A 26,643-nucleotide genomic window follows, 5' to 3' on the forward strand; every position below is an offset into this window, starting at 1 on the left:
ATGCCTCCTCCTCTGTGAAATCTTCCTACTCTCTCCCCCTAGCATCCCTCCTCCCCCACGCTGCCAGTGGATTTGCAGGGAGGGGAAGTACCTCTCACATAGCGGTGGCAGCAATGCAATGTAGGTAATTTTGTATCCTTATTTTTCCCCAGTGGATTTTGTGCTCCTTGATGTCAATGCCCATATCTGCTTGGCATTTTATAAGCCCCAGCATTTGAAAACTAAAACTACATAGATACACCAGGGCCCCTTTTTAGCTTACTCTCGCCCTTTGCAGCCCAAATGGCTCCACCTTGGAGCTAGTTCCCTATTCTTCTGCGCTGTCATCAAGATTTGGTCCCTGGAGCCCCTTGACTAACTTCATTTTAGTTGTGCTACATAGCCTCCTGTCAATCTTATGCTCACCACCCTAGGAATTCACCTCTGCTATGACAGCCACCTGCTGAGCTACTCAACTTCTAGGCCTGACAAATTGCTTCTTCCAGAGCCTCTTCTTAAAGCGACCCAACCCCTTTCCCTCCTGAATATTTAGAAACGCATTTTGAACCTAGCAGAGGTTCAAAGCCATTTCCCCTCAGAGATCGCCAGCAGAACCTAGTTAGCCAGGAAAGTGGAAATGGCACTGGATGCCCAGCCTGTACAGCCTCTCCCTCCTCCCCTGCAGTGCTCCAGGCTGTGCAGAGGATCAACAAAGCCATCCGGAGGGGAGTGGCAGCTGACACCGTGAAGGAGCTGATGTGCCCAGAAGCCCAGCTGCCTCCAGTGTACCCCTTTGCATCAGCTGTGTACCAGGAGGAGCTGGCAGTGCTCCAGCGGCAGCAGCAGGGGGTAAGCCCTAGAAATGAGGATCCAGCTCTTGGGTTCCCAAGGAGCTGGAGGAATCAGAGCAGTCAGTCCAGAGCACCCATGAGGGCACCCTTAGATTCTGGCAAGAGATTAGGGGTGGGAGGTGGGCTACCATCCTTGCCATCCTGAGTGTATTATAATAGCAAATACCTTTGAGAAAACACTGCTTTAAACACTCATTTAATCCTAAAAGAACCCTATGAGATAAGTATTATTATTTCCATTTTAGAGATGAGGAAACAGATACAGAAGTTAAGTAACTTGCCCCAAACAGCTGTGGCTGGCAGTGCTGGGAGTGCATGCAAAGCTGAATATACTTGAAGCCTATGTTTTTAACCACTCTGCTGTCCCACCTCCCCCTGTCCATACAGCTTCTCTGACGGTGAGGTGATAGGGCCCTCCTGTAGGGACTTCCCAGCCTGTTGGAGGAGTTAGAACACACCCGAGGGCCCAGGCAGAGACACAGGGAGGAGTAGATGATGTAAATGGGAGATGACTTCACACTAGGGAAATGGAAGGGGCAGAGCTCAGGCTAAGTCTGGGAAGCCTTCTTGGAAGAGAGGAGACTCAATAAAGAATCCTGGGCTTCCCTGGTGGCGCAGTGGTTGGGAGTCCGCCTGCCGATGCAGGGGACATGTGTTCATGCCCTGGTCCGGGAGGATCCCACATGCCGCGGAGCGGCTGGGCCCGTGAGCCATGGCCGCTAGGCCTGTGCGTCCGGAGCCTGTGCTCCGCAACGGGAGAGGCCACAAGAGTGAGAGGCCCGCGTACCGCAAAAACAAACAAACAAACAAAAAAAGAATCCTAACCATAGCAGGCATCTATAGAGCATCGACTCCAGGCACGATACTCAGGAAGCTCATGGTCTCAGTGTATGAGACTATAGTACAAGGAAGCATAAAATAAGTCCTAAGAAGTAAAGCATAGCGACTAATGTGGACTTTAAAGCCAGAATCCTTGAGTTAAATTTCAGCTCTACTGCTTCCTAGCTCTGTGACCTTGGGGAAACTATTTACCTCCTCTGCCCCTCAATTCATATATAAAATGGGAACAATAATATATTTATTTCATAGGATTGTTGTAAGGATTAAATGAGTTAACATATGTGCTTAGAAGTGAACCTGGCGTGAAATTTTTAGCCGCCATCATCATCATCATCATCATCATTATTATTATTATTTGCAGCATTCTATCTGTAGAGGACAGGAAGGGTGCTCCAGACAGGGAACAGCACAAGCAGATATTTGAGAAGGATGAGAAGACTGGGCAGGGAAGGGGCCCTTGGGTGTGTGGCACAGCGCTGAGGAGCCCACTTTATCTTGTTCTCAGTGTGCCCAGGGCCTAGTGCAGTTCTTGGTGTGTGGAAGGGACCAGAAAGGAGCAGGTAGAGCTCACTGGTTGAATGTGGGCTCTGGTATCCGGCAGTTAGCTTTAACTTATATTACTTGACTATGGGTTCATCTGTGAAATAGGGATACTTACCTATTACCTCTTTGGCTTGTTATGAACATTAACTGATAATGTGCACAGAGTACTTATACATTGAGCACATAGTAAGCACTCTCAAATATTAAGTATGATTAATTATTAGTGAATGGATTAGGCCATAGGTGTTTTGAGACAGAGACTCTGGGATGTGGGAGAGTCTTGGGGGCAGGATGGCAGGCAGACCCCCGAGGCCCTTCACCAGCCCACTAGGGAATCAGCCCTCCCTCTGTTGTAGGAGCTTGGCCAGGAGGAGCTCTTCGTGGCCGTGGAGATGCTCTCAGCCGTGGTCCTGATCAACCGAGCTCTGGAGGCCAGGGATGCCAGCAGCTTCTGGAGCAGTCTGGTGAACCCCGCCACAGGGCTGGCCGAGGTGGAAGGAGAGAATGCTCAACGGTGAGAAAGGTTAAGGTTTAGCTGCATGTTGAGAGAGGGGATGGGTGGGTGATGGAGGGAATGTAGTCAAGAGTCCAAGTTCTTGTGCTCGGAGATTAGCCTTCTGCATGATGCCCTGTTCTCCAGCACAGGCCAACCCTCAGGGTCTATTTGCAGTTCCCTGGCCTGTGTTTCTCCTGGGAGTTGGTGGGTTCACAGTCATTCCCCTTTCCTCCATTTATTTAATCTTTTATCACAAAGGTTTGAGTACCCACTCATGTGCCAGATACTTTTTTTTTTCAATTATTTATTTATTTATTTAGTTGCACCGGGTCTTAGTTGTGGCTCGCAGCCTCCTTAGTTGCGGCACATATGCTCCTTAGTTGCGGCCAGCAGGCTCCTTAGTTGTGGCATGCAAACTCTTAGTTGCAGCATGCATATGGGATCTAGTTCCCTGATCAGGGATTGAACCCAGTCCCCCTGCATTGGGAGCTCGGAGTCTTAACCACTGCTCCACCAGGTAAGTCCTGCCAGGTACTATTCTAGGTGCTGGGAAACAACAGTGAACAAAACACAGTTCCCTGCTCTCTAACTTATGTGCTAGTAGAGGGAGACAGACAAAAAACAAACATGTCAAATGATTAGAAGAGCTATGGTGATTAAAAATACAGGGCAAAGCAGATAAAGGGTGGGGACATGGTAAGGGCAGTTTGTCTCTACTACATAGTACAGTTATGGAAGCCTTCTTTGGTAGGGGGGTCATTTGGAGTGAGACCTAAAAGGCATAAGTGATGGCCATGAGCTATCTGGGGCACAGACCCTGAAAAAGAAGTGTCTTTGATGTGTTCAAAGAACACCAGGAAGCCACGAGGCGGAGTGGAGGGAGGGAGGGAAAATAATGGGAGAAGAAGTTGCAGAGGCTGGACCATGTAGGCCTCTGGCTTTTACTCTGAGTGAGGAAGGAAGCCACGGTGGGGGGGTTTAAGCGAGGAGGGAGGTTATCTGACCTACTTTTAACAGGATCACTTTGGCTGCTGTGCCGAGAATCGACTACCGGGTTAGAAGGGAAGAAGCAGGGAAACCTGTTAAATGTCTGTTGGAGTAACCTGGGCGAGAGTTGATGGAGACTTGGCCTAGTGTGGTAGCAGTGGAGGTGGTGAAAAGGAGCCAGATTTGGGGTATATTCTGATAGCTGAACTGACAGGATTTGGTTATGTGCTGGATATGGGGTGTGAGAGAGACTGGAGACGGGTATGACTCCCAAGATTTTTGGCCTGAGAAGTTGGAGTAAACAATTACCAAGATGGGAAAGACTGTGGGAAACGCAGGTTGAATGGGGGGGATCGGGAGTTCAGATGTTTGCTGCTGGGCTTGCGGTGAATTTTGGCATTCACGTGGAGATGCCGGGCAGGCAGCTGGCATTTATGAATGGGCTATTGGTGTACTTTTTGGAGTCATTAGAATGTGGTGTTTCAAGCCATGAGATTAGGTGAGATCACTTAGGGTGTGAGCACGGAGAGAGGAGAGGCCTGAAGACTGAGTCTTGGGATGCTCCGACATTTAGAAGTGAGGGAGGAACCAGCAGAGGAGACTTAGAAGGACAAGCTGTAAGGCGAGACGAGAACCAGGAGAATGTGACGTCCTGGAGGTCAAGTGAGGAAAGTAGTCCAGAAGTTTCCCCTGACCTCTGGCTCATGGTGCACATACTACCCCCCTCATTCTCACTCACCTGGCTACCAGGTACTTTGATACTCTGGTGAAGCTGCAACAGGTGCATGGAATGGATGGGGCCTTCCTGAGCTGGAATGATCTTCAGGCCACTGTGAGTCAGGTCAACGCCCAGGTCCAGGAAGAGACCAATCGTGAGTGGAGTCCAGGACTGGGGGAAGATGGCCCAATGCGGACAGCCCCATCCCTTAGCCATAAGTCTGGGCCCTCTGCCCACCTATATCTCTCTTTCCCAGAGGTCCTTGCAGTCAGCCTCATCAATGAGGCTCTGGAACAGAACAACCCTGAAAAGACCCTCTCCTCCCTTCTGCTTCCTGCGGCTGGCCTGGACGATGTCAGCCTTCCTGTCGCCCCGCGGTACCATCTCCTCCTTGTGGCGGCCAAAAAGCAGAAGGCCCAGGTGAGGCTTGGGCTGGCTGGGTTGGTCACCAGAGCAGGAAGAATATCCCCTATGGGTAGAGCTGTGCCCAGTATGCACCCTGGGAAAGCCAGTCTGATGGACACTGTCCCTTCTGGGGATGCGAGGCAGCGGGGGTTCTGATCTGGCCATGGGGAAGAAGGGCAGAGTTCTGGTCGCCAGCACAGAGCAAATGGTGGGGGCCTTGTGCGTGGGAAGAGCACAGGTCTGGGAGCCGGAAAACCCAGACTGGATTCCCTGCTCTGACACTCAGTGACCATGTGACTTATAGCAATTCCCTAACATCCCTGAGCTCTCCTTATACACCTGTAAAATACCACATGCCCTGGTCCTACCTACCTACTGGAATGAGGGTAAAAACCAAGTGAGTTGAAGAATGTAACAGGTTTAAAACCTGTAACATCCAGAGCAGGCGGCAGCGTAGAGAGTGGCTGAGGACAAGGACTCCTGCATCCTTGTCCGGGTTGCATCCAACTCCAGGTTGCATCCTGGCACCTGACCCTGCACGTGTTACTTACCCTCTCTGGGCCTCAGTTCCCTCACCTACAAGCTTGTGATAATAGTGAACTTGTCTCAGAGTTATAGGGTTTAAGTGAGGTAATATGACAGGAGTACTAGCTAAGGTTGATGGAGTTCTAACTCTGTTCCCAAGCATTGTCTTATGTGCTTTGCAAGTTTCAGTTCATAAGAAAGTGCTTTAGAACACTGCCTGGAACACAGTGCTCAATAAAATGTTAGTTTAGAACGTTCACTCTATTAATGAGGAGAGCTGGGAGGGAGTAGAGTCTGGGGTTGGGGTTGGCTAAAGCAAGGGAGGGAACAAGCCTTACAGCGTGGCAGGCACAGGCTCACTTGACCCGTGGTCACATGCAATCTTCCCGCTGCCTTGTGCGGCAGAGGACCGTGGAGAGGAATGGGAAGGAGAGGGTGGAGGTCAGGGTCAGATGGGCCCAAGAAGCTGTGAGTTGAGGCGTAGGGGAATGGGGAGGAGGGGCAGGTAAGTGTGGCCTCCGGCGTGGGCTCTCCCTGGACATGGCTCAGGCACAAGGGCAGGGAGGTGAGCTGTTGAGAGGATGGCGGATGCTGAGGGTTTAAGAGGGTTCTGGGGGTGCTGTGGCCAAGCTGAGCTGATGCTTGGCCTGAAAGCAGGGTAGGAAAGAACCTTGTGAACCTGGCAGCAGTCCAAGGGAGCCATAAGGCCATGCCCACGCAGGGTAGGCAGAGGGGAGTGGAGACTGCTACCCTGTGGCTCCCAAAGTGGGCCTGCAGTTTGGCTCCCCTGGGCAGCTGGGCTTGGGGAGACCAGCCTGGGCTCTCATCTTGTCCCATCTCTCTCAATTTACCAGGTGACAGGGGATCCTGGAGCTGCGCTATGGCTGGAAGAGATCCGCCAGGAAGTGGTTAGAGCCAACCAGGACACAAACACAGCTCAGAGGAGTAAATAGACGGCAGTGGGGGCAGGAGTGGGGGGAGAGGGGTTGGGGGAGGCAAGGAGACGTGGGCTCAGCGGGAGCCTCCCCAGTCACCTCCTTCTCCATTTCAACCTCTTTGGGGAGGCAGGCCAGAATGAGAACAGGGCTGCTGTTTCGACCGTAGGATGGATTCCCTAGCAGTCAGCTGGGCAGGAAATCCTCAGGAGTCGAGAGCCCATAGTCCACCCACTGCCTCCTTCTGTGCCTTCCTGTGTACACTTTCCTCCTACAATGTGAGCATGTGAAACCACATGGGGGTCAAAAACCCATCCCGTTTTCTACTGGTAGCTTGAGTCTGGGTTCCAACAATCATCTCTGGTTAGAGAATGTTTAGTCTTGAAGTTGGCGAAGAGGGGTTGGCTTTGAGGAAAACTAGGCAAGGTCAGTACAAATAGACACTGGTGTTATTTCTGGTGTGGGGTGCTGATGGTGTTAGTTTTCAGTGTCTGGAGTCCATCTGTCCATCTGTCTGTCTGTGAGTGACTGGAAGGCAGGGGCTGCATCAACTCCCCCCACTTCTTGGACTTTATTCTCCTCCTAAAAGACTGTCTTGAGGCTTTCTGACCATATCCTGCCCTGGAGCTTCTGTACAAGCTGACTTTCCTTTTACCAAGCCCCAGCCCAGCCCTACACAGCCTTCCTCCAGGAAGCCTTCCTTGATTGCTAGCTTTTCCTCCAAGCACAGCTGCATGCTGCTACTTTTCATCTGTGTCCATCCTGGGATGTCCTTGTCCCTTCCATCAGGCAGAGTGGTTTTGTGTCCTTCTTCTCTGGATCCCTTCCCAACAGACAGGACAGGGCCTCTGGGAGGGGCTCAGAAAGATTGACCACTTCCTCCCAATGCCCCTATTAGTGGCTCTTGGTGTGGCTGCCATCAATCAGGCCATCAAGGAGGGCAAGGCAGCCCAGACAGAACGGGTGTTAAGGAACCCCTCCGTGGGCCTCCGAGGGGTGGTTCCTGACTGTGCTGACGGCTACCAGCAAGTCCTGGAAGATGCCATGGCAAAGAAGCGGCGCCCAGGTAGTGGCCTTACCATGTCCCTCTGTTCTCTGCATGCCTCAGCCACCTCTAGCCTCCTCTGAGCCTTCTCTGCTTACTTGGTTTCTGCTTAGGGGATACAGCGCTCTGGGTTCAACATGACATGAAGGATGGTACCGCCTACTACTTCCATCTGCAGACCTTCCAGGGGACCTGGGAGCGACCCCCCGGCTGCCGCCTCAACACCTCCCACCTGACTCGGGAGGAGATCCAGGTTGGCGGGCCCCTGCAAAGGAGGGGGCTCATGGATGGGAAGTTTCCTGCGGGAGGGGCTCCCAACCACCAGGACACCAAAGGCTCTCTCTCCTACTTCCGCAGTTGGCCGTCACCAAGATCACCGCTGCCCACGACCGCCAACAGCTCTGGAAGGCCAATGTGGGTTTCATTATCCGGCTCCAGGCCCGCCTCCGCGGCTTCCTGGTTCGGCAGAAGTTTGCTGAGCGTTCCCACTTTCTGAGGAGCTGGCTCCCAGCAATCATCAAAATCCAGGTAGCAGGCTCTGGCCATCTGAGGCTTCAGGGCCTGGACATACCTGAGCTTCAGGGTTTTCTCCCTACTTACTTCTTGCTGAGTGGAGTTGGGACGATCTTTTGGCCTCTGAACAGTAGTGATTAAGAGCGTGGATTCTGGAGCCCAGACTACTTGGGTTTGAATCCCTGTTCCACCAGGTTAGCTGCATGGCCTCAACAAGTTATTTACTCTCTCCCAGTTTCCTCATCTGAAAACGAGGAATCTGGAAATTGTAGCACCCACCTTATAGGGTCGTTCTGAGGTAATATCTAAAGTACATCTAAACAGTACCTGGCAGATAGGCAAGAGCATGGTATAAATGCTAGTTACAGTCATCATCATCACCCTCCAGAGGGTATGAGAGCTGCTTTTGAGCTTCTCCAGGGGGAGAGTAGAAGATCTAGTGAGACATCAGGGTTTAGACACCAGGAGGACTTCCTGCCTAGAAAAGGAGTAGTGAAGAGGTGGTGGTGGTCAAACAGAAAAGGAGTGGAATCCCTTATGGAAAGAACTCTACCTTTTCTCTCCAGCCAGCCTTTCCATTTTTATTCTCCCAACCTGTGGATGGTCCAGTGTGGCCTCTGAGACCAACCCCCAGGTAACTGGGGCACGAGGCCAACTGGGAAGATAGGCCTCGGGCCCAGGCACTTTACAAGCCAGGAACAGTGGGAGCTGAGCAAACAGAGACCTCCTCAGGCAGACGTGACCTGGAGGGCCTCGTGGCAATGTTGGCAGTGTAAAAGAGACTTTATTTAATGAACACCTCCAAATGCCCAGTATCTGCGAAGGATGCCCCTTGGCACTGGGCAAGGGTGAGAGATGGGTGTGAGAGACACAGGTGAGTGATCACATCTCTCCCATCGCAGGAACTGGAATACAGTGGATGTGAGATATTGTGATAGTAGGGACGCAGAGATAATACCAGAGAACCCCAAGGGAGACAGAAGCACAGACTGAGACTGGCCAATGGCCCTTGATTATGATCTGGGACATGTGGTGGTCACTGAGAACTCAGGCTTTGGAGTCAGAGGCTACAGTTTGCCTCTTGGTCCTACTACGTCTGGGCACCTTACTTAAGCCTCTCCAGCACTCAGTTTCCTCATGCATAACGGTGGTACTCGCCTCATGTTGATTGTGAGGGTAAAGTAGGAAAATTACATGTAGCACTTAGTGCAGTACGTCCTCTATTGGTGGGAGCCGTTACGAGATGTACATTTCGGGGCATTGGTCCCAGAATTCAAAACAGAACCTTAATAATCAGCATTTAGTGGTCTAAATCATAGGAATTCCTCCCTCCTGAGCACAGCCTGGCACCTCACAGCAACTCTAAGGAGCAGAAGAGCCATACCAGCAGTGGGAGAGGGCACAACGTCCGAAGGCAAGTTTGCTACTGAGCCTGGATGTGTGCCAGCTCTGGCCTGGGTCCTGGGAGACAGAGAAAGGGAGAGGGGGCCCAGAGCCCCAGGCTACCTGCTCTCCAGCTAGCAGGTGTGAGACTGAGAAACGAAGCAGCTTGGGTGTGCTGAGGCTGTAATCTCTCCTGAGAGGTCTGACCCTGGCCAGGACCCCAGTCAGGGTCCTGAATTCTGACCAATCCAGCTTTGGAGGCCTTCTCTTTAAGGAGCAGCCATGTGGGGGTGGGTAGGTGGTAAGAGCAGAGAGGAGACCCCTCTGCCTTTCCCCACAGCAACTGACAATATGTCAGGCAGTACCTGGAGTAGGAGGGGAAAGAGTGCTGAGGAAACGCACAGACTTGGGGCTTCCTGGCCTCTAGGCTCCAAGATGGACAGCTGGTATCATGGGGCCAAGCTGTCTCTTTTATATCCTTTCCCAACAGAAGGACGGTGTAAGTCTTAGGGGAAAGCCTGGCCAAGAGAGCTGGCTTTAGAAGGGGCTGGGAGGGCCAGCTGTCTCAAAGGGGATGCTCTTAACACACCAAGCCATGGCAGTGTCAGCGGCAGAGAGTTCTCCAGGGCCTGAGCTCTCAGGAGATGTTTAATGTGTTCCCTAAAAGACAGGATTTCAGTGGGTAGAGACAGGGCTGGGGTGAGGGTGGGCACAGACAAAGGTTCAGGGGCAGAAGATCATAAGGCATGTTTAGAAGAAAGTGAAATGTCTGAGGTGGTTAAAATCCTTAAGGAAGTAGGGATCCGTAGACAGATAGGAGTGTGGGGTCAGATGGTTGAGAACTTCTGGAAATTTGGGGGCTGGAAGAAACATGGTCTAAGTGGTACTTTAGGAAAATTAATCTCACACAAGCTTGGGGTGAAAGGGAAGAGGCTCCTAGGAAGGAGACCAAAACAGAAGGGAGCCATGAGATTTGTGTCTTAGGGACCAAAGGGGATGTGATTTATGGAGGAGATGGTCATATAGACCCTTTGCAGCAGACTAGCAGTGGGGAGGGGCATCAGCCTGACAGCTGAATTACTGGGGGCCTTAGAGGGAAGATTTGCTGAGAGCTGGAATTCAGAGCTGAATGGTACAGTTGTAAAGAGAAGGGTGAGTTATGAGAGCATGAATGACCTGCTGCCCAGATGGCCATTGGCAGAGATGGTGGGCACACAGCTCTGTGCCTGCATACACTTTCCACCTGTGCCACCATGTGCCTCTGCAGACCATGGAGTGTGTGACAGAGTGTGGGTAGTCTTTATGTGGGTGGATGAGTATGTCGGGGGGGTTATGGTACATGCTGTGGTGAAGCTGGTGAGTAGATGTATGCTTTATTAATATCTTTTACGCTTGTATCTTAACAGTTGTTTCTATGAGGAGGTGTTGCTTAGCATGAGTGTGTATGTTTGATTGCATGGTGCAAGCGTGAGTGTGGGGTGGGGGGGGACCAGGGAGTGTGGCAGAGGGTATGATTGGCTACATGCAGACATTTGGTCTTCCCCATGAAGTTGGAAGTTCTTTGAGAACAGGGCCAGTTTCCCCTTCCTTCCCCCTCTACTTTCCTGCCTCCCCCCACCCCCTGCCCCTTCCCTGGAGATCCCAGGACGAGGCTTTTCCCACAGGCTTCTCAGGCCAACAGGGACCAGCTGTGGTTACCGCTTTTTCCCTTCTGATCTCAGGCTCATTGGCGGGGTTACAGACAGCGGAAGATTTACCTGGAACGGTTGCAGTATTTAAAAGCAAACACGAATGCTATAATCAAGGTAGCTATCATGATTTGGGTGGGTTCCTGTCTTTCTTGAAGGACTCTCTGAGAACAGTTTTTAGTCCCCTCACCTATGACCTCTAGAGATGGCTGGATTGGCCTGGAGAGTGGGCCCTGACCCTGGAGCTCTGAGGCAGTGTGTCTCTGCCCCCAGATCCAGGCTTGGGCCCGGATGTGGGCAGCTCGGAGGCGATACCGGAGGCGTCTGGGCTACTTCCAGAAGAATGTGAGTGTCATCCCACTCCCCCTGTCCCCATATCCAACCTTTATCCATGAGACCAGAGCACAGGCAGCCGGCAACCCTTTTCCCATCTGTGTTCCTGGCAGGTTAACTCCATCGTGAAGATCCAGGCATTTTTCCGAGCCAGGAAAGCCCGGGATGACTACAGGATGTTAGGTAAACTGCCTGGGTTCCCTCCTCTGTCTGTGCAAGTGTCTGTCTTTGCGAGTTTCCTGGCTTTCAGCAGTTAGCAAGGTAGAAAGTCACACGACCCCACAGCTCACAAACTGGGACCTTAGAAAAGTTGTCTGGCCTTCTTAAGCCTTTTTCTCTCACCAACAGCTGATGTTCCCAACCCTGAGCATGCCTCAGGACCCAGGGTGGGTGGAGGAATGAGGAGATGTGCTCCTGCCTTTGCAGATACCCCGGTTTGATGGGAGGGATAGGAAGGGAGGTCCAGATATCCCTCCTGGGGCCACATAGCGGGTAAGGGGAAGGTACAAGTTGTCTGTGTAGGAATGTGGAACAGAGGTGGTAACAAAAGCCCCCTGCCCCACCCCAGTAAGAGATAGCCTCATCACAGGAAAAGCCCCTCTAACAAGGTTCTGTCTGTACCTCTGTACCAGTCTTAGATTATCTTCCTGTTGCTACCACACAAGCAAAAAAAAAAAGAAAGAAAGAAAGAAAAGGACTTTTCTCCTCTCCCTAGAGTTCCAGCCTTCCCCAACTTTGCCCTCTTCCCTGACCCATGATTCCTCCACTTCCCGCCCTCTGTGGCCCAACATACAGGAAGCCAGGCGAGGTACCTGGGGTCCTCTCTGCAGTGCTAGGAAACTTGAGGAGGAGCTCTTGAGGGAGCTCCATCTTCGTGCCCCATGGTTCCCAGTAGTTCGGCATACATCTAAAGCCTTAAAGAGGTCCTTCTAGGCTGCTCTTGGCTCCTGTTCTTAAAGCCCAGAAACCCAGCCTTGGAGGTCCCCCTCCTTTCGGTGAAGTGGACTAGTGGTCTATCTCCAGGTTTGCCTCCAGCCCGTGGGTTTCCGAAGAGGTAGGCCCCTTTTCTTCCTGGGCCTGAGGCCATACCTGTGGGCTTCAAGGTTGAGTACACTGTTCAGGAATCATCTCCCTTACCTCCTTAGTCCATCTTCCCACCCTGTCCTGCCGGCAGGGGTACCATCTGCCCCTATCTAGCCACAGACACTTGGTCCATCTGCTTCCGGGCAGCTAGCTGCTTTTCCCTCCTTACCTCTCCCCAGCCTGGCCCTTTCTGTTTTTTCTCTTGCTGTTGCATTAATACCACTACCCTGACCATCCTTGATCTCTTTTTCTTCTCTTTAGTTTATAGTTTTTCTGGAAGAACTTGTTTTTCCCAGGTCTGTCTCCCAATTTCATTAGCCCCAGCTCCACTCAGGGCACTGCCACTTACTAGCCGTGTGGCCCTAGGCAAGTTACTAAACTTCTTTATTGCCTCCATTTTCTCCTTTGTAAAATGGAGATAATGATCAGGTATGGTTGTTGTGAGGATTAAATGAGTTAAGGTGCTATATCTCGTTGAATCCAAGATGCCATCAGCTGTCTTCCATTGGTTTATCCATTCTTCACTCAAAGATCTGTCTTCCACACAGTAGCCAGCGTGATAAATTAAACCTCGTGATCTTGTCACTCTCCTTCTTGAAACCTGTCAGGGACACCCCATTGCCCTGGGGATAAAGTCCAGTCTCCTAAACACAGCTTCCAAAACTCTCTGATCCAACCTCTCCCTGCACCTCTGACCTCACTGACCTCCAGCCCTGTCCCTCAGCACCTGCACCCTCCACACTGTGTTACAGGCATTATGGATTTCTAGCACTTCCTAAAACAGCCAAGTGCACTCCCTCTCACCTCCTTTTCACAGACATCAGGTTGGGTCTCACCTCCTCCCGGAAGCCTTTCTTCACTCCGCAGGTAGCCTTTGGTGGCCCGCTTTCACTTTCCCAAAGGTCCCCATGCTTGCCCCTCTCAGAGCACTAACCACACTGTAGTGAATTGTGGTTTATTTGTCTGCTTCCCTTACTGGACTGCCTTTAAGGACCAGGCCTGGTTTTGTTTATCCTCCAAATCTGACTCCTTCATTTCTTACTAGCTGTGTAACCTAGGGCAAGTTACTTACCCTTTCTGTGCCGGAGTGATTTCCTCAGTAAGTTACAGTGTGCTGACCTCACAGGGTTGTTTTAAGTATGTTAAAGCACTTAGAACAGTTTCTGTTCCATAGTGAACATTATATGTCTTAGTTGATATTTTGTTGTTATTCCCTGTAGCTTAGCTCACAGGCTTCTCTTTGCTCAAATATCATTCCAAAAGAGATTCAAGGAGAATCCATCTAACTCTGACCTCCCTATATTATAAAACCCATTGAACATTCCTTCTATCTGTGTTCCCCTGACGCAGACACTCCTGACAGAGGAGGGTCGTGTGAGGGTCAGGCAGGGCTGAGTGGAGGCTGATAGGTGGAAGTGAACTTGGAATGAAGGATGAGTAAGTTGGCCCAGCAGGAGTGGGGAGTGAATCAGAATAGGGGAGTCTAAACGGATCATCAGAGGATGCTAGGGCTCTGACTTTGGTGTGGGAGGTCACCGAGATAGGCCCAGGTTGGGGGTGAATCCAGGCAGGGGAAGGACAGCTCTTGTGTCATCCCTAGTTATAAGATAAGGAGCTCGGGGACAGGACTGGCTGGGAGGCTGCCCACTGCCCTCCAACTGCAGGCAGAACTAATTAGAAGAGGGCTGGGGTTGGGGACCTGTTAGCCTCAAGCAGAATGGACACTGAGGGAGGGATTACTGGGGAAGGGGGCTGGAGAGGAAGCCTCTAGTGAAGGCATGTCTAATTCTGGCGCCTCTGCCCCTCCTGCCAGTCCACGTGCCCCATCCCCCTCTCAGCGTGGTATGCAGATTCGCCCACCTCTTGAATCAAAGCCACCAGGACTTCTTGGCTGAGGCAGAGCTGCTGAAGCTCCAGGAAGAGGTGGTCAGGAAGATCCGGTCCAATCAGCAGCTGGAGCAGGACCTCAATCTCATGGACATCAAGATTGGCCTGCTGGTGAAGAATCGGATCACCCTGCAGGTGAGGGGCCCACTGGCCCACCCTTCTCCCAAATCTAGCTGCCTCTGGAGAGGTGATGCTGGCCATTCTCTGGTTGCTAATCAAATATTTTTTAAATGTCTGGATTTTATCACGTGGCTCAGGTCCTTGTGCAGTGGTCCTCTGCCCTTCTAGCAATTTGTTGGGGCACATGATATAGCAGGAAGAACACCGGACATAAAATTGGAATGGCTGGCTCTGCTGATTCCTAGTGATGGGACTGCGGGCTGGTCTTTTAACCTCTAGGTCTGTTTCCTCATTAGTAAAGTGGGAATAATGAGAGTGCCTACCTCACCAGGCCAAATGTAAAAATAGATATGAAAGCTCCTTAAACTGTAAATTACCATACAAATATGCAGTGACGGGGTGGAAGTGATATAGTGATATCTCCACCTCAAATCTGTACAACAGTCTAATAAGAAATAATAGCAGAAACGAATAGACATGGTGCCTCAGTCTGGTAACCCACTTCTCTCTGGGGACTCATCCTGTGACAGCAGAGGTGCCAGATGGAGTCTCGGGGCAGTAGGAGGCCCTTTCTCACCCTAGAACTGTTTATCTCCCTTGGCTCATTCCTTGAATACCTTGAACAGCAGAAAGCCCTGGCTCTTCAAGGCACTGATTCTAGACCATATGTTCTGTGCTCTGTGCTGGCCTGGGTCGGTTGTATCACCCGCTCCCCTGCCCCTGCAGGAAGTGGTCTCCCACTGCAAGAAGCTGACCAAGAAGAATAAGGAACAGCTGTCAGATATGATGGTTCTGGACAAGCAGAAGGGATTAAAGTCGCTGAGCAAAGAGAAACGGCAGAAACTAGAAGCTTACCAACACCTCTTCTACCTGCTCCAGGTGAGCAGAGGACTTTGGAAGGAGATATCTCCACTATCTCCTGAGGGTCTGAGACCTTGAGGCCTTCATGTCTGTGCCTTTACCTGCAAGTAAGGTGTTCTTTCCCACAGTCCTAATGCCTTGTACCCAGGGAAGGAAACTACCTCTGTTCATTTGTCTGGAATGTTCCCAGTACCCCCCAGAAAGTGTGACAGTGTTCTCTATTCCAAGTTCCAATCAGCAAAACCTTGCTTTATCTGATCACTAGTCCTCAAGGTGCGTTATCAGCTATTCTTATCTCCCCCATTGCGTACAGACTCAACCCATCTACCTGGCCAAGCTGATCTTTCAGATGCCGCAGAACAAAACCACCAAGTTCATGGAATCAGTGATTTTCAGTCTATACAACTATGCCTCCAACCGCCGAGAGGCCTATCTCCTGCTCCAGCTGTTCAAGACGGCACTCCAGGAGGAAATCAAGTAGGTTTTCCAGATGCAAAGGAATGGGAAGAGAATGGGTGAAGAGATGCCACTATTAGCTCCTTCACAAGGTGACAATTTATTGAGGTTTGAAGGTAGAAATGGAATCAGAAGACCTCTTTTCTCTGCTTCCTATGGAGACAAGCCATCTCCTGGGATAGCATGCAGGGAGGACATGCGCTGACATGTTAGCACAAAGGCCGAGACAGAATGTTAGCACAAAGGCCGAGACAGAGATAACAAGACATTCCTTAACAGGAGGGATACCAGAGCAGGCTTTAAAGAGCCAAAAATCTCAAAAGGAAAAGCAGCTATTTTACACAGAGGCAGGAGACCAGGTTCAATTGCCTCTTGACCCATAGGTCGAAGGTGGAGCAGCCCCAGGACATGGTGACAGGCAACCCAACGGTGGTGAGGCTGGTGGTGAGATTCTATCGTAACGGGCGGGGGCAAAGTGCCCTGCGGGAGATCCTGGGCAAGGTGATCCAGGATGTGCTGGAGGACAAGACGCTCAGCATCCACACAGACCCTGTCCACCTCTACAAGAGCTGGATCAACCAGACCGAGGCCCAGACAGGGCAGCGCAGGTGAGCCAACGGGCAGAAGGAGAGCTCTCTGATCAGCTCAGTCTTGGGCCTCACTGGGGAAGCTTGAGCGTGCTTTGAAGGTGGCATATAAATAAGCATGCTGATTTATGCAAATATGACACCAGCCCTATAGGATGAAATCTGGTAGCCTTTAGACCCCCTCTGGTAATTAACATGGAACTGCTGTAAATGACACCAGACCTGGTGTGCTTAACATAGAATGAGCACAGATGAATGTGCAAATGTGTTTAATTGCCATGTCAGTGCTTGCAAATGATAGGTCAGATTTACTGGGAGTTGGGATATGGACTCCTTATTGATAGGGGTATAGTTGAATATTCAAATTTATAGATGAATAGGCAAATGAGATAGGGGGAGAAATAAGTTGGCCTTATAGATTGGAGGCATTAACTCAGGTGCATAGGTACTAGGGAAATGGAGCCGCTAAGGAGAGTAGGCAGTGCTGGTGGCTTCTCTGGGTGGCACGCGGCCGTATAGTTTGGGGGTGGCCCAGCCTTCCCCACCACCACAACTACCAAAGATATGCAGGGTGGCCCTGGTCTCCTCTGGTTCCCCTTAGGATCTTTCCACAGACTCCAGGTCCTCCATTTCCTCCTACACTCTTCCACCTCCCCCTGGGTGCTCCATCTCTTTCTTCTTCCACCCACATCAGTCTAGTCCTCTCCGAGTCCTTTCTCTTATTCTGGCCTAATCCCCTTAAGCATATGCTGGGCTGCCCTCAGTGTGTATGTATGAGATCTTGTTGTTGAATTTAGGGGGTAGAGCCTTAGGGAGGGGAGGCCATGGGAGGGGCTTCTGGCTGATAACTTGTCTCTCTCTGCCCATAGCCACCTCCCCTATGACATCACCCCAGAGCAGGCCTTGAGCCACCCCGAGGTCCAGAGACGACTGGACATCTCCCTCCGCAACCTCCTTGCCATGACCGATAAGTTCCTTGCAGCCATCATCTCATCTGCGGACCAAATTCCGTATGTGCAACAGCCGCACACCAGCCTAGGCACAGGATCTCAAGAGGGCCAGGCCATGATGGGGAGAGCAGAGCAATACTGAAGGATGGAAGCAGGAAGGGAAACTGGTCTCGAGGTGCTCAAGGGCTTCAGGAGATGGGTGGAGAATGCCCAAAGCCCCGGCTAGAGACTTGCGCTGGAATACAGCACGCAGGTCTGTGTGGGCAGTCAGGACATCACTGGGCCAGAGAAGGGAACCTCAAGTGATTATGGGGACATATTATTGTCTGAGTGTAAGTGGTGGACAATATAAAACTCTTCAGTCCACAAAGTCAAAAATAAGAAAACTTCAAACCAGTATACACTTGATAAAGGTCCTTTCCTTTCTTAAAATTTAGTCAATAATTATTGTTTGGAAAACAGATGATTGAAAACGGTGAGAAGGTGGGCCTCATCTAGATCATCACTCAGCCAGCCAGCCTTTCTGGTGCTCAGTAGTGCACGGGGCAAGGTGGGGATGCTGCAGAGGGGAGCCCACAGAGTTCAGCACCCTGCTTTCCAAACCTGGAGGACTGGATTAAGGATTTAAAATTAGGATTCAGAAAAGGTTGTCCTAGGACTAATAAAGGAAAGTACACAGTGAGCTGTAAACTTCTGTCCCTGACACCCTAGGAGGTGGAAATCGCTTTTAAAGGTATTTAATTAAATTTGTAGGTGGCACACCCATAGTAGGAATAATAATTAAGTCTAGCATGTTCGAATAGCACTACCGTTACTTTCACAGATGTAGTTTCACTTGATCCTCATAAAAACACTATGAGATAGAGAGGGCAAGAACGAACATTCCCATTTTCCAGATGAGGGAACAAACTTATAAGTGGAGCAAAACAGCCTAAGCTGACATCTCTGGTTAGTGGTGGAATCAGGACTGGATGCTTCTACTCCAGTTCATTGTGCTCCTCGGCCCCTGCCTCTAGCCCTGACCAGGCCCTTCACAGATGCTCTGTGATAACAGCCTCAGAGCCTCCCAGGCTGTCCTGGGATGGGATTCTGGCTGTGGGTGTCAGACACCTAAGGTACAGGCTAAAGGTGCCTCTGTGGGGAGTGCGGGATGAATATTGGGATCTGGGGTGTTTCCCAGGGGAGACTAAAGGGGACCAAAGGAGAGGCTCTCAGGCCAGGTTGGAGGCTGCGTGAGAGCTTAGTGGCTGACTGGGCCCTGGTCCTTGGTGCTGACATAAGGGCAGGAGGGAGGGACAAGGCCCAGAGATGTTTGGAGGAAGGCAGCAGGGAGCTGGCTGTGTATAGGGGAGGGCCAGTGCTTGAGCTCAGCTCTCGGGTGGCTGAGCCTGGGGAAGGAGAAGCAGGCACTCAGGCCCACACTCTGGGGTGGGTGGGTAGGGCCATAGCGCACCTATTGCCTTGCCCCCAGGTATGGGATGCGATATGTGGCCAAGGTCCTGAAGACAACTCTGGCAGAGAAGTTCCCCGACGCCACAGAGAATGAGGTCTATAAGGCAAGTGTTGTCTCCCATCCCCCACCTCTTGCGCTCTCCTTTGCCCCGATGGTGCCTGTGAACCCCCAGACTGACGCAAAAGGACAGAAAACCCTATGCTGTAAAAATCCAAGAAGGAAAATATTCTCCACCCTGTCAGTCGAGCCTGGCTCACCAGCAGGGCTCAGGTAGCAGAAGGAAAGACACCCAGGACATGAGTTAACAGTGGCCAACCCTGGACTTGTCAGATCTGGGTTCCGGTCCCAGCTATTGCTCAAGTTTGCTGCGTGACCTTGAGCAAGTTCCCGGCCTGCTCTGGGTCTGTTTACTCTTCTGTACCATAACGGGGTTGACGCAGGTGGTCCTTCCAGCCAGGTGAGCTGGGAGAGCGGGGCTGGGGCTGTGGAGGCGGACCCCAGGTGCTTCTACGATCCTGTGCCCGCAGGTCGTAGGGAACCTCCTGTACTACCGCTTCCTGAACCCGGCTGTAGTGGCCCCCGACGCCTTCGACATTGTGGCCATGGCAGCAGGCGGCGCCCTGGCCACCCCCCAGCGCCACGCCCTGGGGGCTGTGGCTCAACTCCTGCAGCATGCTGCCGCTGGCAAGGCCTTCTCCAGGGAGAACCAGCACCTGCGGGTCTTGAACGACTATCTGGAGGAGACACACCTCAAGTTCAGGTCTGGGGTCCTGGCATCCTATTCCTCCTGTCCCCTCCTCCTTTTCCCATCTTCTTTCACGTACCACTTCCCCTCTCAACTCCATGAAGAGGAGAGGCATAGAGGTGAAGAGTATAGTTAGTGGGTTGGAGGATAGATTGTTGGAAGGACTCCCCAGTGGAGAGAAAAGAGGACTGTTGAAGGAAGTTGGCTTGAGGGGACCACCGGGAGAGAAGGTAGAGCAGCACAGAAGGGCCGGAGTCGAGACTGGAGAGTCACAGTTGGCTTGAGCCGTCACTGGAGAGGGCCGGCGGAAGGCTGATGGGAACAGAAATGTGGTGGGTGCCGGCCCGCCCCGCCCTCTCACATGATCTTCCTCTGGAGGTAGGAGGTTCATCTGCCGAGCCTGCCACGTGCCAGAGCCAGAAGAGCGCTTTGCGATGGATGAGTACTCAGACATGGTGGCTGTGGCCAAACCTGTGGTGTACATCACCGTGGGGGAGCTGGTCAACACGCACAGGGTGAGAGGCGGCAACCTGGGGGCGCTGGGTAGGTGGGCTGGCCCTGGAAGGCCTGGTTCAAACTCTGCATCTCTTTTTCTCCCTATCCTATAGCTGTTGCTAGAACACCAGGACTGGATCTCCCCTGATCACCGCGACCCCCTGCACGAGCTCCTGGAGGACCTTGGGGAGCTGCCCACCGTCTCTGACCTCATCGGTACGTGCCATCCTTGATAGCTGGGGCGGGCGGCGGGGGCGGGCAGTCAGGTGAGCAGGGCGTGGGAACGTGCCCCCTCGAGTTTTTGTTCAGTCGGGGACGTGTGCCAGGAAGCTGGTTACACGCTCTCCCTCTCTCCCTCTGGTCCTGGGATGGACAGACTGATATGGAGAAGGTGGACAGACAGTAGGGGACCCCGTACCGTCATGTAAATGGCCAGTTCAATCATGTGAGAGAGCCATGGAGGCATAGGGCCTGTCTTGGGTCTTAAAACGTGTCTCTGATGAGGGGGGATTTCAGGAGCTGTGGAATGAAAGGAAGCTGGCTTACAGGCGTGGAAGGGCAGGGTGGAGGTGGTGACAGATGGGAGACAGCCAGGAGCTCCAGACTTGGGGAGGCACAGCCCCAGTAATGCAAGGGTGAGCTCTGTGGGTAACAGCCCTTCCGCTGGTGCTCAGGGCTGAGGGTACAGGGTGGTGCCGCAGAGCAGTGTGGGAAAGCTTCCTGGAAGGGGGGCTCATGGAGCAATGTATTTATTTACCATGGCCCCATCTGTGCGTAAGTGTGCTAGTCTCTCTCCTTCCTCACCTGCCTCAGGGGAGAACGTAGCTGCGGACGGGAACGTGGATCTGAGCAAGCTAGAAGTGTCCCTGACACTGACCAACAAGTTTGAAGGGCTAGAGACAGATGCTGACGACACCAATGCCCGGAGCCTGCTTCTGAGGTGGGAGAGCAGCCTCGGCCCCCTGAGCCTCCCCAGGCCAGTAAGATGGCTACTGTGGAGTGGCCATCCCACCTTCTTCCTGGGCTCTCTTATCCTTCACAAAGTTCTCCCTGAAGCCGAATTGGCCTTCCCCTTGCTGCAGTCTCAGCTGTTTCCCTTCTGGGGGCCTCAGCTTTTTGCGCTGTCTTGTGGCTGAAGGCAAAGGAATAGTTAGGACATTGACAACACGGTTGTTCGCATATTGTTGTGCTGTTTACCAAATGCTTTCTTACACATCATTTAACCTAAGGGACAAATGGTGAGGTAGATGATGGTTTCCCTGCCTTCCAGTGGAAGAAAGAAACTTGGGTTAAGTGACTTGCCTATAGTCCCACAGCCGGTCGGTGGGGGAACTCGTGTTCTAATTCCCTGTCCTTACGAGTGATGGTCAGGAGATGGGCATGGAGCTTTTCAACCCCAGTTCTGCAAAAGTGAGGGAGGACCCCCAGCAGGGCTGGGCTGGTCATCCAGGCAGAAGAGGAGCCAGGTCGCCACTTTGATCCCCCTGCCAGCAAGGCAGTCCCTCTGCTCACCCATTCACCTGGTAAACCAGTGAGCAGGGTGTTCAGCTCTGTCCTGCCATCAAAGCCCTTACAGTGGGGCGAGGCTAGGGGTGAGTACACATCAGAGAGCTGCCAAGAGGGAGGTGGGTGTCAGGTGCATGAGTGCTCAGAGGGACACCTAGGTAGAAAAGGTCTCACAGAGGAGGAAGTGTGTCCTTCAGCCAAAGGACTCAAAGGAAGACCATTTGTGGGAGGCATTGTAGGCAGAGGACACAGAGGTGTAAGAGAGCACAGTGTGTTCGGAACCCTGGTAGTTCTGTATCACAGACCCATCACCCCACCTCCTGGGTCTTCCTCCTGGTTATGTTCTCCTCACAACACCTACCCCCATCGCACCCTCTCTCCTTACCACCCAAGCATCCCTGGCAGCCGTGATGCGGGGCAAGGTCCACTTACTCTCAGCTCCCTAACCAGCCCCATGTCCAGACCCTCCCCCTGTCCCTCACCTCTCCCCCCTCGCTCCCCTCCTGCAGCACCAAGCAGATGCTGGCTGAAATCATGCAGTTCCACTCTGGGGATTCCCTCAAGGAGATCCTGTCCCTCTCGGCCTCCAGAGAGCAGGTGAGCGGCAGGCTGGCCCACAGGTACTGTCTCGTTCACCCCCCACCAGCATGGCTGATGCCTTTCCCGGGAAGACAGCTGTGCTCACCAGTAATGTGAGCTCTGGGGGGCCGAGGCCTCTGCCCTTGACCCCCAGAGACCCTCAGGCTGCAGAGTGCCAAGACTCCACCTCCCTCCCTACTCCCCATTGAAATAAGAGTGAGCCCTGCAGGGACGCCAGCCCCTGCTGTCAGTGCTAGGAGTTGCTGGGGGTGCAGAGAGGCAGTCTGGGCAGGCTCCCTTGAAGAGCACCGAAGGGCCGGTGCTCAGCGTAGGGAGTGGGCTGCTTGAGGGCCTGGAGGCAGGAGAAGGTGCTGAGTGGTGGGTGGCCAGGGGCAAGTTGGGCCAGCTGGAGTACAGACTCAGCCAGGGGCTTCCCAGAGAACAGGTGGGGACAACCAGTAGAGGCCTGTCCCACAACGCAGGACAGAAGGAGGGAGAGAAGCCCAGATACCCTGGAGCCATCACAAAGCTCCGTCGTTGGGAGTCGCAGCCAGTGTCTACCGGAATCCTTTATGCTGTACTCCTAGTGGGGCCCCCTTGGCCGCTCTTCCTCTCAGGTGACCCGCGAGGCCCTTCAGCATCTGCGAGGCTGTACACTTTGATGTTCACAAGCCACCTCACCCCGCCCCTCCCCCTCTGGACCATGGCCTGGGGGCAGAATGGTAGGGCCTGCTAGACCCCTCAGCATCTCTGCCCCCCAGGAAGCAGCCCACAAGCGGCTGATGTGCCGACGCCAGGCCTGTGAAGCCCAGACCCCAGTGTCGCTGCGACGACACCGCTCGCTGACAGCTCACTCCCTCCTGCCGCTGGCAGAGAAGCAACAGCGTGTCCTGCGGAACCTGCGCCGACTCGAGGGCCTGGCTTTGGTCAGTGCCAGCGACGGCTACCAGGGGCTGGTAGACGAACTGGCCAAGGTAACGGCCTGGGCCTGGAGGGAGCGGAAGGGCGAGAAAGAGAGAGGGAGGGAGTGAGAGAGTGTGCGTGCGTGTGTGTGTGCGTGTGTGCGCGTGTGTGTGCGTGTGTGTGTGCGTGTGTGTGTGTGTGTGCGTGTGTGTGTGCGTGTGTGTGTGCGTGTGTGTGTGCGTGTGTGCGTGCGCGCACGCATGTCCATAGTGCTGGCACCTCAAGGGCAGGCCTCTCCCTGGTGAGTGCCTACCCAAAATTGTCACCAGCCAGGGGAAGCCCAAGCGATCTCCAAGGGTCCTTTTTGAAGGAAAGGTCTCAAAATTCGTCAGGGAAGGGAGTATTCTTGAAACTCTCTTTCACTAAAAAACAAGGAGCCGTGGAACAGTTACTCCTCAATGGGGGAGAGGCCCTGAAAACGTCCTTCAAGGGTTTGGGATAGGGTCCTTGAGATTGCCCTCCTCCTAGGGAAAACAACCTTGAAATCTTCCTCTTCCTGCTCTTCCTAAAGATCCTTACAGTGAGTTGTTCTTGGGCCTGAATCAGACCCTGAGATTCTCCTGCCAGGAAGGGTCAACTCACCCCTCCCCTGGTGCCCCCAACCCCAGGACATCTGCAACCAGCGCAGGCACCGGCAGCGGCGGAAGGCAGAGCTGGTGAAGCTCCAGGCCACGTTCCAGGCCCTGAGCACTAAGGCCACCTTTTATGAGGAGCAGGGCGACTACTACAGCCAGTACATCCGGGCCTGCCTGGACCACCTGGCCCCCAGCTCCAAGTAGGTGCTCCCTTCCTACACTTTGAAGCTTGCCTGTGACCTCTCCTCCTGCCCATGTCGACCTTTGCCCCACTCTTTCCCAGCTTTGATAGGGACATCTCACCCCAGAACAGCATGGTCCCTTCCTGACTCTGGTCTTTGAGTTTCACTCGCAAAGTCTTGGGTTCAAGTGCAGCCCCCTCCTCTTGTCTTCCACCAGTGAGAAGTCTTCCTCGGGGTCTAATTTCCTTCCTACCAGCCACAGAGAGAACTAGTGTCTTTGGTGTTGAAGGGTTTGTTAGATGCATTCTCTGGGGCCTTTTCTTCCTCAGGAGTTCTGGGAAAGGGAAGAAGCAGCCATCTCTCCATTACACTGCTGCCCAGCTCCTGGAGAAGGGTGTCTTGGTGGAAATTGAAGATCTTCCCACCTCTCAGTATGTGTCTTTGGAGGGCAGAATGTCAGACCTCTCCCATGTCCTAACCTGGGGGTGGGGCTCTGGGCTGGGCACCAGGTGGGAGGGAAGGAGAGGCATGGTCCCTGCCTTGAAGGAGCTGCTAGAACAATGGGGAAGACACGACATTTCCAGACAGAGTTAAGGGCAGTGGGTGTGGTCTGGCACAGTTCTAGACACTCCAAGGCAGAAGATGCTGGGAAGGTGTCCTGGAGGAGAGAACAGTTGATTAGGGCTGGGCAGAGAGAAGAGCTGAGGTGTAAGCAGAGGTAAAAGTGGGAGGAGAAAGAGAGTGATAGAGGAGAAGCCTGGCTCTGGGTGACTCACAGCACTGCCTGGGATGAGCAGCTGTGGGTGGAAGAGTGCGGCTGTGGCCCTGGAAAGACGCAGTGGGTCCCTGTTTTGAATCCTGTTCTTGATAGCTTCAGAAATGTGATCTTTGACATCACCCCTGGAGATGAGGCAGGAAAGTTCGAAGTAAATGCCAAGTTCCTGGGTGTGGACATGGAGCGATTTCAGCTTCACTATCAGGTGAGGGGACACTCCCATGAGCCCTCAAGACACCCGATGGGCTTTCGGTGCTAGCCTAAAGATGGCAGCCTCGCCTGGCTTCCCTGGGCCGCGGATGACATCAGCTCTGTTCCCCACCCAATCCGTATCATCTATTCCTGAAGAGAAGGGTGATGGTCTGTGTAGCCCAAGCCTCTCTGTCCCCGTGCCCTGACACAGACCCCACTGCCAAGCATCAGGAGAGTGGAGTGGGCTGGTGATGTCAGAGCAGGATTAACATTTGAAGCCCTATCACATGTCAGGGACTTTACACATTACCTCATTTAATCCTCTCCGAAACTCTCAAGCATTATCCCTATTTTATAGGCTCTGAGACTAAAAGGTTAAGAAGCCGGCCTAAGTCATAAGCCAGTGTTCAGGGAAGCAGTGATTTTAAATCCAAATCTTTTTGCTCTGCTGTTTTGTCTTTTAAATGATTTCAAGCCCTGGCTCTGCTTGAATTGACATTTGGTCAAGTCACTGTACTTGTCTCTTGGCCTCGGTTTCCTCATCTGTGCAGGGGGTTTCAATGCCCACTTCAGTGGCCAGTGCCACTGGATGACTGTGTAAGGCTCCAAGATGTTAGTGTTTTATAGACTAGCTGTATGGGCCACCGTGAGAAACCCTCAAACTTGCTTCCCTGCCCCTTCCCTCCCTCCTAGGACCTCCTGCAGCTCCAATACGAGGGTGTGGCTGTCATGAAACTCTTCAACAAGGCCAAGGTCAACGTCAACCTTCTCATCTTCCTCCTCAACAAGAAATTCTTGCGGAAGTGACAGAGGCAGTGGGTGCTACCCAAGCCTTTCTTACCTCGCTGGATGCTTTTCTTAACACTAATGCACTATTCCACTTCCCTGCAGACACCCAGAGCTCAGGACTGGGCAGGGCTCGAGGAGTCTCACCCTTTCCCCAGCTGGGAGGAGTTTGTCTACCTGGCCACAGGCAGGGACTCTAATTGGCCCAAGCGAACCCTGTCTCTGAGTCTGGCTGTGTGGCTTTGAAGTCCCAGAACCCCACGGTTTTCCAGCCAGATGGTAGGGAATGAACCTAGGGCCTGCCCTTTGACCTGAGAAAGCTATTGCTCTTGCGTCTGCTGCTGCCCTCCCAATACCGTGAGCACTGCCCCAGCGGCCTGATTTCCTGCTGCCTCCCTTCCCTTCGCAGACCCCAAAGCCAGAGGGTCCCTGTCCCCACTCCCACTTCATCAGCTGTGTGTGTTCCTGCCCTGCTGAAGCCCAGGCCACTCTGTGACGCCTCACACCCTCCAGCCCGTCACCCTCACACCGGGTGGACGGCGCTCGTGAATGCCCATGTGGCATTGTGACACGGTTGCCATCCAAGGCGGCCTAGGCAAGATGACCCTCCGTTAACCTCAAATCTCATTCCCTTGTTTACAGTCTGTTTTACATGCGGGTCACTAGGGTATTTATTTTCTCCTACCCCTATACTCTGTGCAGCCTTAATCATGGCTTGCTTTCTTTTTGAGCTCAGAGAAAGAGTTCCCATTTCCCTGTTCAAACTAATATTCATGCCAATCTTTTATACCTTGTATATAAAGTCACCTTGGATCACTCGTGTTTAAGATCTCATTACTTCAGCTTCATACGGTACAAAAAGCAGTCTTCCCCTTTTCTCTCTCACCCTCAGGATTCTTGCACCTTAGAGCTGACTCTTCCAGGCAGTTTCCATAGATCTGCCGTCTTGTCTCAGCCACTGTCTCTCTCTTGTCCCCACATCTACCCAGCTTCCTGTCCCTGTGGCCCTTCTGATTTCATTTTAATAAAAGCAGCTGTTACCCCCACATCTGTTGTTAACCCCTTATTTCACTTCCTGCGCAGGCCTCCAAGTTCTGGGACAGATGTTCCCTGGTGAGCTGGGGAGTCCTTCCTGCAGCCTCCCCCAGCCTCCTGCCTGCCTCGGCTGTGGGCCCACTCTGCCTGCCTGAGCTCATCAATGCTTAAT

The 26,643-nt window shown here is 52.7% G+C and overlaps 1 protein-coding gene across 1 annotated transcript in view; it reads left to right on the forward strand.

Annotated features, from left to right (window-relative positions):
* Positions 1 to 25,457, forward strand: part of IQGAP3 (IQ motif containing GTPase activating protein 3) — a gene marked incomplete at its 3' end in the record, with an annotated part of 39,398 nt that extends 13,941 nt beyond the window's left edge. The window contains exons 12-38 of the mRNA XM_082678996.1: positions 665 to 828; positions 2,570 to 2,727; positions 4,447 to 4,568; positions 4,671 to 4,834; positions 6,199 to 6,289; positions 7,178 to 7,345; positions 7,438 to 7,577; positions 7,682 to 7,852; positions 10,942 to 11,025; positions 11,182 to 11,253; positions 11,355 to 11,424; positions 14,138 to 14,346; positions 15,058 to 15,210; positions 15,506 to 15,669; positions 16,032 to 16,256; positions 17,105 to 17,245; positions 18,657 to 18,741; positions 19,166 to 19,398; positions 19,766 to 19,898; positions 19,992 to 20,094; positions 20,692 to 20,818; positions 21,894 to 21,981; positions 22,725 to 22,937; positions 23,535 to 23,701; positions 24,013 to 24,114; positions 24,555 to 24,663; positions 25,344 to 25,457. Of these exons, the coding sequence (XP_082535122.1) occupies positions 665 to 828; positions 2,570 to 2,727; positions 4,447 to 4,568; positions 4,671 to 4,834; positions 6,199 to 6,289; positions 7,178 to 7,345; positions 7,438 to 7,577; positions 7,682 to 7,852; positions 10,942 to 11,025; positions 11,182 to 11,253; positions 11,355 to 11,424; positions 14,138 to 14,346; positions 15,058 to 15,210; positions 15,506 to 15,669; positions 16,032 to 16,256; positions 17,105 to 17,245; positions 18,657 to 18,741; positions 19,166 to 19,398; positions 19,766 to 19,898; positions 19,992 to 20,094; positions 20,692 to 20,818; positions 21,894 to 21,981; positions 22,725 to 22,937; positions 23,535 to 23,701; positions 24,013 to 24,114; positions 24,555 to 24,663; positions 25,344 to 25,457 (3,770 nt within the window). The remainder of the gene's footprint in view (positions 1 to 664; positions 829 to 2,569; positions 2,728 to 4,446; positions 4,569 to 4,670; positions 4,835 to 6,198; positions 6,290 to 7,177; positions 7,346 to 7,437; positions 7,578 to 7,681; positions 7,853 to 10,941; positions 11,026 to 11,181; positions 11,254 to 11,354; positions 11,425 to 14,137; positions 14,347 to 15,057; positions 15,211 to 15,505; positions 15,670 to 16,031; positions 16,257 to 17,104; positions 17,246 to 18,656; positions 18,742 to 19,165; positions 19,399 to 19,765; positions 19,899 to 19,991; positions 20,095 to 20,691; positions 20,819 to 21,893; positions 21,982 to 22,724; positions 22,938 to 23,534; positions 23,702 to 24,012; positions 24,115 to 24,554; positions 24,664 to 25,343) is intronic.
* Positions 25,458 to 26,643: the final 1,186 nt, after the last annotated feature.

Source organism: Grampus griseus (genome assembly GCF_964374135.1).
Source record: "Grampus griseus genome assembly, chromosome: 1".
NCBI lineage: Eukaryota > Metazoa > Chordata > Mammalia > Artiodactyla > Delphinidae > Grampus > Grampus griseus.